At 45.0% G+C, this 13,223-nt stretch overlaps 2 protein-coding genes across 2 annotated transcripts; both read left to right on the forward strand.

Moving 5' to 3' along the window:
- The first annotated feature begins 33 nt into the window (after positions 1-33).
- Positions 34-1,752, forward strand: BCIN_10g03510 (hypothetical protein). Its single transcript, XM_001549981.2, has 2 exons — positions 34-331; positions 384-1,752. The coding sequence occupies exons 1-2, from the start codon at positions 128-130 to the stop codon at positions 645-647; spliced, it is 468 nt and encodes a 155-aa protein (XP_001550031.1). The 5' UTR covers positions 34-127; the 3' UTR covers positions 648-1,752.
- An 840-nt stretch (positions 1,753-2,592) lies between these two features.
- Positions 2,593-6,973, forward strand: Bckap104. The gene is made up of 4 exons (XM_024695569.1): positions 2,593-2,846; positions 2,957-3,212; positions 3,291-5,918; positions 5,985-6,973. Exons 2-4 carry the CDS (start codon positions 3,111-3,113, stop codon positions 6,087-6,089), a joined length of 2,835 nt encoding a protein of 944 aa, XP_024551363.1. The 5' UTR covers positions 2,593-2,846; positions 2,957-3,110; the 3' UTR covers positions 6,090-6,973.
- Positions 6,974-13,223: the final 6,250 nt, after the last annotated feature.

Below are 13,223 nucleotides of genomic sequence, written 5' to 3' on the forward strand. Positions count from 1 at the left end.
GTTCGTCACGAACAGTCTCGTCTGTTCCCCCATGCAAACATACCCCGCGAGCCCGCCAAACCCAAGCAAGAGAACATCTATTACTTTTTTCCACCAGAAACAGCTCCCAATAGCACCATCAGTAAATATGGCGAACTCGAGTCCAGAAGTCACAGGCGCGTCACAGCCATCCATTCAAATCTCATTCCCTCTTCCGAAAGCCCCAGAGACCAATATCCATCTTCACTTGACAATCAATACGGTTTCATTATTATTGTTCCTCACAACGGCATTAAATGGCGATACTTCCACTGCACCACCTCTAGGTTCATTCGTCTATGCGCTCCCCAACGTAAGTCATTCTCTGGTTCCTGCTCCATCTCAGTGTTCTAACGTATGTTTAGAGAATGAATGCTAGTCAGCCACTTTCTACACCCTTGTGTGTCTACGAATCCTCAGTCGAGTTCACGACCCGTCTTGCAAAATTGTTGGCACGCAAGACAGGAAAGCCCGTCTACGTTGGCAATTCTATCAGCTTCGCAAGTGCAGGAATGGGCGGGACTGTGGAGGAGGAGATGGAAGGTTTCAAGAAGGTGGTGGAAATTGTTATGGAACAAGTGCGAAAGACCGAAGGTGAATTGATTGTGGATGGCACCAATGGCACTTAAATCGAAGCCGCCATTACCTTCAATAATCCCTAAATGGAGATGAAGCACCAGCTACTAAACACATTCTTCTGGTTCGTGCGATGGAGAGCGGACGATACCGAGAATCGGGTTCTTGCAAAGCAAGCTACAACTTGATAGTTGTGCAACCTACCGTTGTACCAATGCCGGTCCTAGAAATGACTACTGAACTATTCAAGCCATTTCAAGAATGGTATCACCTGAAATCAAAGACTTATAGGCTAAGGGTCTTCATCGAGGCTTGCATCATGATCAATATGGTGGGACAGCAATAATCGTCAGATGTACGACCTGACAAAGAACAGGACCAAATCCTTGGGATCTTACTTGCACATCATTATCACTTCGCGGTGCAACAATAACAGCACTAGAAACTCATCAAGGTCCAGTTCCTATGTGCTCTTACATTATTCTGAAGACGTTTCAATGGCCCACGACTCACTCCGCCGAAAATTCAAAGCCTATCAATTCTCTCATTGTGTACAACGGTCAATCTTGTCTAGAATTCGCCGAAGTCTCAGTAATGTCATGCGCACCCTCTGCATGCAAGATTTCCAGACCATTTTAAGTTCAGAGCCTATTCCAGACCCCCTGAAGAAGACACGGCTATCCCATTTCATATCTGTCTTTGACACAACAGTAGTATCACTTGCCGCCGTACTAAGACCCGAACTTTTTGGGGGAATATGAATGAGTTGGCTTTATGGCATAGGGCTGGAGCTACAATGATCAATCACCGGATAAGTATATGGACTGTCCCAGCTGCAGGTCCGCAGATGTGGCTTGTTGTTGGCTCCTCACAATAAGTCTATCTAAATATGAAGTATTGTGCGATACGCCAATCCATTGAACGCAAATCCTTTGCTGAGTGAATAGAACTAGATGTTTGCAATTGAAAATTTCCGTGAATACGATATTGTTTGGGCTGGGAGCTTGGGTTCTGAAGTTACACGGTGTCTTGAAAAGAAAGTTTCCTCGTTTTAGTGATAAATTGCATGAACAGATACAGATAGTGTATCTACAAATATCCGTCATGAGGTAGCAAGTAGCAAGACCAATATCGATTAGTTAGTCCTAGAACGTAACAGTGATTTGATGCTGCATTCATAATATGGATCTTATTGTGGTTGTTAAACGTGTATCATAATCTATCTATAAACATCTATGTTCACAGCGTCTATAATGAATATACAAATCGGCGTTACTTCTCCCTTCGATCATTCGATGCTACGAGTACTGTATACCATCCTATCATTCTGCAATTCTACCCAATATCCTTCGTTGAGCAACACCCATATCAATACTGACGACACACTCTCCAGCCAGCTACCCCGCGAACGTTGTTCTTCCAAGCGAGAAGTTCGAATTCGTTCTTCACAGACGTGCAAGCTTGGCCTATAGTTCTTCAACAAGCACGAGTGACAGCTGCGCGTAGTTGGTGGTGGGTACAAGTGGGTGGGTGAGTGAGTGAGTGAGTGACTGGCTGACTGGCTGACTGGCTGACTGACCGACTGATTGACTGACTGGCTGACCGACTGGCTGACCGACTGGCTGAGTGAAAGAACAGATTCAAAGAAGATGCAGTACTATGAAGGGTAAATTGTCAAGTATGCTCGAGCCAAAAGACCCTCATGTACCTACCTATCAAAGGTTGGTAGCCGTCAAACCCCCCGATATCATTATCAGTACGAATGATCCGTTTCCATCATCCACCAAGGTCGGTCTCTATCTACATAGCACTTAGTACCACCTCCCTACCTGCCTGCCGGGTACCATGTGAAGATATATAAACAGATAAATAGACTCGTTGCCATTTGTTGCCATTCGTTGCCATTCGTTATCATTTCATCCCCTTCTGCGAAAATCTCCACGAGAAGCCCGGTCAAGAAAAAGCTGCCGTCACAATTTTATACAATCATTCTCCTCCGTACAAGCACACTTTTATTATTACTAACTTATTATTTACATTGCACAAACCAATAGCCCCCCTGCAAGAACGTTATTATATGGGTATCGTCGTACTAGCACCATATCGACCCCCAAATTTCGACACAGCTTTTCTCTGCCGCTCTTGGATCTAGCAAACAAATTGACACCCCACCAAATTCCTACTTCGTTGAATCGTAACACAATTCACATTCTACCTTTTTTCTTGCCCTTTCCCCTTCACAATTGCGGTTCGTAAGTCATGCACGCCCCTTCTTTATTCACACTTAACCCAATGATCTCTCATGTCCATCAATCCTTTTATACGCCGTTATCACAAGCTAACTCTTCAACCTTTGCGACAGATGTCGACCTACCTCCTCTAACGTCCCACAAGTAAATTCTTGTGTGACCCCTAGAGCTTCCATCTCTTACCTTGAAGTGCGTACCTGCATATCGGAATCTTGAGAATACTCCAAATCGAAGGTGCGACAGGCTCCTAGCGAGAGGGTAGCAGAGATGGCGTGGCAGCCAGAACAGGAGGCTTTGAGGCAATTGTCAGGATGCTTGAAAGACTCGTTAAGTGGGCAAGACAAGACTGCTCAGAAGCAAGCAGAGATTGTAAGTTTTTCCTTTGAAAATGCATAATCTAAGCTAGAACTGTTTTCTAGAGCCCGATCTAATTATCATACCAAACAGATGCTATCTCAAGCAAAGTCTTCGCCAGATATCAATAATTACCTGACCTACCTATTTTCGCATTCGGAGGTTCCTTCGGGCCTAAATTACACTTCAAATGACTACTTTGCGATTCGATCGGCAGCAGCTGTTATGCTGAAGAACAATATTAGATCTGGGTACAAATCGATACCTCCTGAGAGTCTATCTCTGATACAATCTTCGGTTCCATTAGCCCTCCAAGACAAAATCCCAACTATACGAAACTACGCAGGAAATGTTATTACGGAAATCGTTAGTAAGGGAGGTATATTGGGATGGCCACAGATTTTGCCAGATTTACTGGCTCTGATTGGGAATACCAATGGAACAATTTCACCAGAAGCACAGGAGGGAGCCATGGCAGCTTTGTCGAAGATCTGTGAAGATAATCGAAAAATGCTAGACAAGGAATATCAAGGACAGCGACCGCTTGCCTTCATCATCCCAAAACTCATTCTGTTCGCTGCGAATGAGAGGCCACGAATTCGAACTTTGGCTTTGACCGCTTTGAATATCTTCATTCCACACAAACCCCAAGCCTTACTTATATCTTTGGATGATCTCCTCAACCGCCTGTTTCAACTCGCCAGTGATCCCTCAAATGAAGTTAGGCGACAGGTCTGCAGAGCATTTGTTCAGATTGTGGAAATTCGACCTGATAAGATTCTTCCCCATATCGGTGGGTTGGTTGATTATATGATAGCACAGCAACGAAAAGTTGATGACGAGGATTTGGCATGCGACGCCGCCGAATTTTGGCTTAGTGTTGGGGAGCACAATGAGTTGTACACTGCATTGGGTCCATACCTCGACAAAATTATACCTGTGTTACTTGAGAGCATGATATATAGCGAGGAAGATATTGCCATGCTTGAAGGGGGAGGCGATGATGCCGATGTCGAGGACCGCGCCGAGGATATCAAACCTAAGTTTGCCAAAACTAAAGCTGCCAGAATGCAAGCGGCGAATGGGGACAGCAATGGGGCGGCGAATGGTGTTGATTACGCCAAACTCGAAGGCATGGAAGATGATGATGACCTTGATGAAGGGGAAATTGAGGAGGATGATGATGATGAGGCCCCTGAAGACAGGTGGAATCTGAGAAAGTGTTCAGCTGCGGCACTTGACGTTTTTGCAAACGATTTCCGCGGCCCAGTTTTTAACACGATTCTTCCATATTTGATGACCAACCTACGACATCAGGAGTGGCCACATCGGGAAGCAGCGGTTCTCGCTCTCGGTGCCGTTGCTGAAGGCTGTATGGACGTTGTTAGACCACATCTTCCTGAACTGGTACCCTACCTGATCTCACTCTTAAATGATACCGAACCCTTGGTTAGACAAATTACCTGCTGGACCCTCGGTAGATACTCGGCTTGGGGAGCTGGGCTTGAAGACCCGAACCAACGAGCACAGTATTTTGAGCCTATGATGGAAGGCATTTTGACAAAGATGTTGGACCGCAACAAGAGAGTCCAAGAAGCTGGGGCTTCAGCATTTGCACATCTCGAGGAGAAAGCAGGTTCCAACCTCACGCCGTATTGCAAGCCAATCATTCAGCAATTTGTCACGTGTTTTGAGAAATACAAGGATCGTAACATGTTCATTCTGTACGACTGCGTTCAAACGCTAGCCGAGCACGTAGGTCAAGGTTTGGCACAACCAGAGCTCATTGATTTATTGATGCCAGCACTGATAAACAGATGGCATAAAGTTTCTGATCAATCACGAGAATTGTTCCCACTCTTAGAATGCCTGTCGTACGTTGCTACTGCTTTGGCAGATAGCTTCGCCCCATTTGCCGCCCCCGTTTTCACGAGATGTGTGACAATCATTCATCAAAACCTGGAAGAATTCATCGCGGCGGCCAATAATCCAGGGTTAGATACTCCGGACAAGGATTTCATGGTGACTAGTTTGGATTTATTGAGCGCGATTATCCAAGCAGTTGACGATAAGCAATCTGCAGCGCTCGTATCCGGTTCGCAGCCCCAACTTTTTCAACTTCTCGTATATTGCATGGAGGATCCAGAGAACGATGTCCGCCAATCATCCTACGCATTGTTAGGAGATTGTGCAAAATACGTGTTTCCACAACTACGAGAATTCCTCCCCACGCTACTCCCTGTGCTCATTAGTCAACTCGACCTTGATTCAATTGTTGATGAGCAGATTGAGTCGACCTTTAGCGTACTCAACAATGCATGCTGGTCGGCAGGTGAGGTGGCAATTCAATACCAAAAGGACATGGCCCCATACGTGCCCAAATTGTCCGAAAAATTCCTCGAAATATTGTCCAATCCAATGGTACCAAAGTCGATGAATGAGAATGCAGCTATAGCTCTAGGACGAATGGGCTTGTTCAACGCTGAGATCCTGTCACCCCACTTGGCCACCTTTTCTCAACCATTTCTTAAGGCTCTCGAAGATGTTGATCACACCCTGGAAAAAGCTACTGCTTTCAAGGGCTTCTTGTCGATTGTCATGTTAAACCCACAAGCCATGGAGAAAACTTTGGCGCAATTTGTCACTGCAATTGCAAAATACGGAAAGGACGTTGAACCTGGCAGTACTTGGAACGTCGAACTACAACAAGCATTCCAACAAGTAAGCTATTGATTTCCTCCTGTCGTAATACTTGCACATGGCTAACACTTGTCTCTTTAACCACAGGTCCTCGACGTTTATAAGGGTCTAATTCCAGATTTCAATGCCTTCCTTAACAGCAATGTTGCTCCAGCAAATATCGCAGCTTTAAGATCAACATACAACTTGTAAATATCTATATGGATAGAATAACCTTCGGGTCAATTCGAAATTCAAAGTATATTGCAATCTGGGAATTGAAATGTTTTACAACTTAGGCAGATGGGCGTAAATGGGATAGGGAATGATTAAAGATAAATGCAAGCTGATAGTTTGCAATTTGATGAGGAAAACAAAAGGTCAAACAACAAGCATGCAGGAGCCCAAGTGCAAAATATGCATGGAATATTTGTATTTACAAAAGAGATTCAGCGTGAGAAAGGTTACGTTATATGGGATGATGGATGGACACTGACGATTAAAGCGAATGGATGATTAGTATTTGGAAGAAAGGTGATCGAAGGACGGGAATCCATAGGGGTTGAAAGAGGAAAATAGCATACTACATTCTGGCAAAAGGGATGGCATGGCGATCGATTTTCTTCCTTCTTAATTTCTTTCCACTTTGTGCTTGAGAAGGTGTGGAGCGCCGGTAGGGTGTTGTGGGCTGGGCTGATAATAGCCCTAAGGACATGACATGCATGGTCATGGGTGGATGAATGGGAAGTGGGATGGGTGGATGGAAATGCAAGTAAGCAAAAACAATTAGATAGATATACTTGATCTTGATACCTCTTCTTTTTTGGGCTCTATACTCTGGAGGAAGGGAAAGAAAACATGGTCAGCGAGAAAGTGAAGAGGTACGGGTGTGGATGAAATGAATTGAATGGGGTGGGCGAAGGGAGGCATTTCTTGCAGCAAGCATAGCGTTGAGACGAGTGTGTTTTGGGCGATGGGTTATTATTTAGGTAGATAGATGAAGTAGATAGATAGCATATAGTTGAGGAGCGAATAGTATATAGTAGTATAGAGGGAGATTTTTGAAATGTTTGATGATTGTAATTTGAAGGGTGCGAGTTTAGGGTGATGCTAATGTGAATGTATATATATATGTATATATATATATATATATATATGAGTAGGAGGACAGTGGGGGGTGAGAATGAGTATGCGGGAGGTGGAATGGGGAGTTGACATATATACCCGCGGGATTGTGGAAAGGGAAAATAGGAAGGGGGAGGAAATTCTCCGGTAAGGAGGTAGGTAGGAAGGTAGGAAAATTACATACCCGATGCATGAGTTGTCTTTTGTAGGGCGCATACAAACAGTGTGATGTTATGTAATATGCTCTGTGGAGCGGTGGATTGCTACGAGCCTAGCAGTGAGGTGAAATACCGGCAGTGGATACGGAGAATACCACAGGAGGTGAAGAATTCGAAAATAGGGAGGGATGGGATAGGATAGGGTGGGATGGGGGAAGGTGGATACATGCCTACGTACCTGTGTCCTGGGTATGCATAATACATATGCATGTGTATATGTGGATGTCTGCATGTATGAAAAGGGGATATGGAATCATTAGAATTTCAAGAGTCTTGGTGGATTGGGGGGTGCGGGTTTCACCGGTGGGATGGGATGGGATGGGGTGGGATGGTTTGAGTTTGAGTTCGATACGACGCTGCGTGGAAAGGAGGTGTGAGGTGTATTGATATTCGGGAATTGGAGTTGCAATTGGCATTTAGGGCAGACTATCCATGGGAGAAGAAAAAAAGTTGAAACTCAATTCAACACTAGTTCGCTCATCTTGCATGGGATGTGTCTTTCGATCTGGCTGCGTACGGGTCTCAAATCTCAAATCTTCATTCAACCCAAACAGATTCGTGAACATCTTCAGTGCCGCAGTATAAGCCACAGAACTTGGCTAACCCATCCGCACCGGAAATCCACCCTCCACATGCTGCTAGCTCAAACCCTCCACCTGTCTACTCCACCTCCTTGCACCCTCGATCTTCCCGAGACCCTGTTTCCACACCCATTCACTGAGATATCTCCGACGCCCTATGTTCCCTTACTTCCATCCACCGAATCTTCTTCGAACCCCCCAGTTCCCCGGCTAGATCCCTCCACTACTGACACCTCGATTCTCCCCATTGGGCAATTCCGAAAGAGGGAGAGGAAGAAGAAGAAGAAAAAGAAGAAGAAGAAGGGGAAAACGCCACCCTCCGTCCTCTTCCTCTTGCTCCTCACATTCCGATCGACGTTCAGCCTCAAAACTCTAATGGGAACTCCCTCCCGTATCCAACCTTCTCGATCCTGGACTCTCCAGAGTCGCCGACTTCAGGGCATCAGTAAATCGCTTTGTAAACATTTCATTTCATTTTTCTCTTTCTTTCTTCGGCCGATCTAACTTGGCTTTTTCCCCCTCCCTGGCGTCCTCGGGATGTCTACTCAAACTCTATGGATCAACCTACCCCTCCCTGGTTCTTGGTTCTTGATTTTGATCTGCCGGCTGGGCTTGTAATTGTAAGGCATTTGATAGTGGGAAACTTAATAGTGAGAGTTCTTTTGGACAATCAAATGTGAAAAAGGAAGGAGTAGAATCAGGGAGGTAACCCGAGTACGTGGAAGGGTGTGGGAATGTAGTATTTTGCATTGTATTGTGTGTTACCGGTGTAAGGTATACGCAATTCTGGAGATCCAAAGCATGAGATACGATGCTTTGAAAGTTTGTTTTGCGATGGAATGCCGGAATGGGATGGATGGATTGATGGACGCGTAGGAATTGGTGAATTCGCTGGTGTGAATGTGCGGATTGGGAGATAGATGCGTGTGAGAATTGGGTTGTGTCCTGAATAGAAAGTTTGCTGTGGAATTATTGACTTTCCTATCGATTGATTGCGTGTTTGTCGAGGAGATGAGATGACCTGCTGGCGGATGAACAGTGTCTTGCGTTTGTGATATACATCTGAGGTCCATGATTCGAGCTGCTCGTACGGCAATGCAAGGATCTGGACTGATGTATGAATTTATTCATGTTTGGAATCTCTGAGGATCCGCACTTTGAGTGGGAGATGGAAGACTTGTGATTTTTCAGCCCATTTCATGTTTTTGGTAGACTTGATGTATTGAGATCATCTAGAGCATTGAATTCGTGTGGGACATTTAAAACCAACTAGAATGTTTGTATCAATTACAGCCAGATATTGAAAAACTCAACTTTACCTACCTCGATACCATTAGACCCAACGCGACATTTTCACAATCATTGGCATGGTGACACTCAATGACTCCAGAAAAGGCTGCCCATATATTCAAGCTCATTGATATTCTCCAATAATAAAGCGCCATTGGGTATGGGATGTCGAAGACAATAGTTTCCCCATGCAATCTTGAATGCCATCGCAGACTCCTTGTTTGATTATGAATAGTAAGTAATCAATAAATGATGAGTGAACCCCAGGTAGTACTATGTATAGTAATGATGGCCCTTTGCATGCCGACTCATTGGACTGATTACTCGCTCAATAGATCCCTTAACTTAACCGTGAGGCTTCGCCTCAAGACGCATGAAGTATTGGACGATTGCTAGGTTATTGTCCATAGTCGCAAACCAACAACCATTGAACATTCTCACTCCAGACCGCCTGAGCGACTTCGCCGTCAAGATATGCGAATAAGTGACATCCTACGATTACACAACCACGAAGTCGTGGTGGCTCATCGAATCAAAGTGAGAACTCTACTTAGAGTGCTGACTCCAGCCTTGTTGATATAAGACTGCCTTCCTATAGTTGGAACATGTTTGCTCAGGGAGACGAGTGAAATCATTTGCAGAATATGACCCCCTGAACCTGGGCCATAAATGACTAAGACGACGTGCATGACTGCTTGTTTCTGATCCTATCAAGCGCGGATGGAAACCCTATGTATCGCACCACCTTACCTCATGCGGCAATTTTTTTGCTCGTTCTTCATCGAATAGTCGAACGACGGCGGTGGTACGGCGTACAGGATGGGGTCTTATAATGCTCGCGTGTATGGATGAGCGGAGACACTTTGAAGGATTGAAGAAATTGAAAGGGTTATTCATGATTGGAGATGCGTGTAGATAGCCAGCCATACATCTTCACTGTTTGCTACTGCTGCGGTGCTATTGAATCAACGTAGCGTTACATGTTACATCTATCCTCTCAATTTATGGGTAGCAGATTCCACACCATGCGATTTCATATCTCGATCCTGAGCAGACAAAATGCATGCACACTTGCAGGACTATAAGCCTTGACCAGCAATCCAATTCGTCTTTCCTTCAGTAGAAGTGGGATTGCTGCAGTGATTACTTACTGAGTACAGGCGAGGGAAAATGACACGTTCACCGACTATTGAAAATGGGACCGAGGGGCTGGAGAATACATGAACGTACCCCGCAGTCTTTATTGCTTCCTTTCGCGAACGTTCTTTTGTAATCCCCTTCCTGTACGATTAATGCTCTACAGCAGAAGTACGGCCGTTGGACAGGTCATAGATCTTATTGTTGCAGCATATGCATGGTCTTTTGTCGCCTCCACCTTTCTCGACTGAGGGGAGCAATGATCACGGAAGAAACCACGGAGATGGAATGAAAAATCTAATACATTGCCTAAGGACATGAACATCAATGCGGTCCGAGTCCGAGTGAACGATGGCAGCGGATGTAACCAAAGAAGCAAAAACACCGAGTTTTCCTTTCGTCATAGGTCAATTCTCAGATCATGCAAGAACAAGATAGATAAGTCAAACCTAACAAGGTGTTTTGCGCGTATAGTTACTTTTTCTTGCACTTCCCCTCTCGTGCGTCTCAGAAAAGTAGTTCTAGTGAGGAAGCGGGCTGTGGCGCACGGGTGGTAGTGCAGTGAATCGTGATAGTCCAAACCGTTTACAATACTAAACCTGCACTATTTGAAGCAATTCCTGCTGCCTGGATTTAATGGTTGAGTGGTGAAGTGTAGTCTGAGCCGGCAAATGGAATTCTGCAGCCACAACGAACGACTTTCTTGCCTTCGGTCTCTGACAAAGATAAAGTCCGAGCCATGTGGGAAAATCGCTGTCCCTAGATGTGTTGGTCTCCTCCCTCCCTCCGGAGCGCCTCTCGCTCGTTGAATTAGCATCGGAGTCCCCGGTACCTAGGTTCAATTCCACTCCACATGTCGGATTTACGGGAGGTGAATTCTCGGGAACAGTTCAAGAATCTTTTCAATACTGTCTGGCTATTGCACAAGTGGATCGAAGAGAATAGCACAGAAGATGGGCTCCAGAATATAGAGTGTTCTTAAGCGAATTGATTACCCAATGTGGCCAATATATATGGGCTATTTTTAGCAACAAAAAGAGTTAAAAAAGGCTGCCTCGGCTTTTAACCCTCATCGCCGTCCACTGAACAGCTAAACACCCGTGTTGATCAAGGAAAGCCAAGACCAAACTTTACTTGAAATACAAAGCTTGGCCTCTTGGCACGGTGGCCCAGTTTAACCAGTCTTGCGGAGAACAGGCGCAATAAGGTAAGATGTTTTTCATAAGAATTGTGCACAAACCCATGCCCCCTGCTCGCCCTGGTGCGTCGATACCGAGACAAAAGATCCCAAAAGTTTGTTTTTGTTCTCCATAAGATCATTATCAGGGCAAGTGACATGGTCATTAAACACTTACGACCGGATATTCAATGTCGATACTTCGGCCCAACAGATGTTAGATGGGGTGGCTCTGGATGTATACAACCGTTAATTTTCGACATCCCCTTGACTGTTACCCATGACTTGATTCCCATTTGAAGCTCCATGCTTTGTCCTCACCGTACTCCCTCAGATATCTCCAAATAGGGAATTGGACTTCGGATGACATCTATCACCAAGGTTTACCAAAAGATAGAAATGCAAGGAATGGTTTCACAGGCCCTCCGAAGCTAAGTAACATGTGGTAGCTGCATATTGATTCTGAAGTTTCAAAGCGTCTAATTGGTTCACGATAGCGTGTGAAAAGTGCGAGAAAGAACTACTCTAGGGATAACCATGTTCTTGAGCCTCTCCAAATGATCCAACAATGTTGTCATTTATGCAGAAGCCCACCCGAAGTAGATAGATTAAACACCGCAGAGTCAGGGTCCAATGTTGCGGTTTGAAAGTTGGAGCCGGTCAAGCATTCTTCATTTGGAGCTTGCACCGGAAATAACAACCTAATGCTCTGAGCTTAATTCTTCATCATGCTGAATCATGATATCTTTTTCGAGTATTCCGCCTTGAAACTATGGTATTTACGTAGGAGATAGGAACCTTGATGCGGGAGTCTGTATTAGGTTTTAGACGAGGGACGAGCAAGTTCCCCTCGCGTGTCTACATACTTCACCGCCAAAATGATCGTCCCATAGGATGAGAAATTCCACGATTTTAATGAATAATTGTTAAAGCTTTCTCCCCGAGCTTAGATTTGACGTGCATAGGTCAATCTTTGCTCAAAAAACCCCATTCCATCGCCAAAAATCCTTAACTAAAGTTCCACCCGCGTGGCAAACATGTTGTCTCTTCGAAACTTCCCATATTTCGTACAGGATCAAGCTTGGGCAGTATCCTTGGTGATCGAGAAATAGTGAAAGGTCATGGGACTTTCCTATCGCTTATGTGGATTTCTATTCATCCCGAGACAAATCAATCCTTGTAATATGGCCGCAATTGCCTCATCTGTATCAGTAGCTTTGTGCTGTCGCCGTTAGCCCCACATCGCAGAGAAATGGGCAAGGGATGAGCAAGGCAAAATCGACGTCGGTGGTAAGGTTTGCAGCCTTTCTACAAAAAGGTGCTGCTCAGAAAACCAGCCGAGCACACCACTATTGCGCTGGGGAAAAGTGGGAAAGTGGGGGAACGAGGGAAACCAGGAAACGCTGAAAACTTTATGTTAGCTACCAAACACGCCAAAGTGCTAGAAGATCCAGCGCAGTGGACGGTGGACACTCATAAACCCTATAGCACAGTGTTTCTCCGTAGGCGTCCCAATCAGGTCCGCTCAAGAGTCGTGCAGACACAAATTGTAAAAGATAAGCTATTATTCGAGAAGGACCGAGGATCTACGGGTGTGCAGCACCAAAAATCACAGAGCACTGTAGTGAAGCAAAGCGATCGAACGAAGTCATGCATGTAGAAAACAAATGGGAAAAAAGAGGCGATCCGACAAACAGTGACAACGAAAGATGCCTAGTAAGATCGGACCTGAATGATATCGAATCTGACCACTATATAAAAACGGACGATTATTAATACAGCTGCATGTATTATTATGTGAATAAAAACATACGTACAG

This window comes from Botrytis cinerea, chromosome 10 (genome assembly GCF_000143535.2).
Source record: "Botrytis cinerea B05.10 chromosome 10, complete sequence".
NCBI classification, from domain to species: Eukaryota; Fungi; Ascomycota; class Leotiomycetes; order Helotiales; family Sclerotiniaceae; genus Botrytis; species Botrytis cinerea.

Excerpts from the sequence above, each read along its gene's own strand:
- BCIN_10g03510 (XM_001549981.2), top strand. The coding sequence starts at position 128 with ATGGCGAACTCGAGTCCAGAAGTCACAGGCGCGTCACAGCCATCCATT. Across the intron at positions 332-383 it reads TCGTCTATGCGCTCCCCAAC|AGAATGAATGCTAGTCAGCC; the intron begins GTAAGTCATTCT and ends ACGTATGTTTAG.
- Bckap104 (XM_024695569.1), top strand. The coding sequence starts at position 3,111 with ATGGCGTGGCAGCCAGAACAGGAGGCTTTGAGGCAATTGTCAGGATGC. Across the intron at positions 3,213-3,290 it reads CTCAGAAGCAAGCAGAGATT|ATGCTATCTCAAGCAAAGTC; the intron begins GTAAGTTTTTCC and ends CATACCAAACAG. Across the intron at positions 5,919-5,984 it reads TACAACAAGCATTCCAACAA|GTCCTCGACGTTTATAAGGG; the intron begins GTAAGCTATTGA and ends CTTTAACCACAG.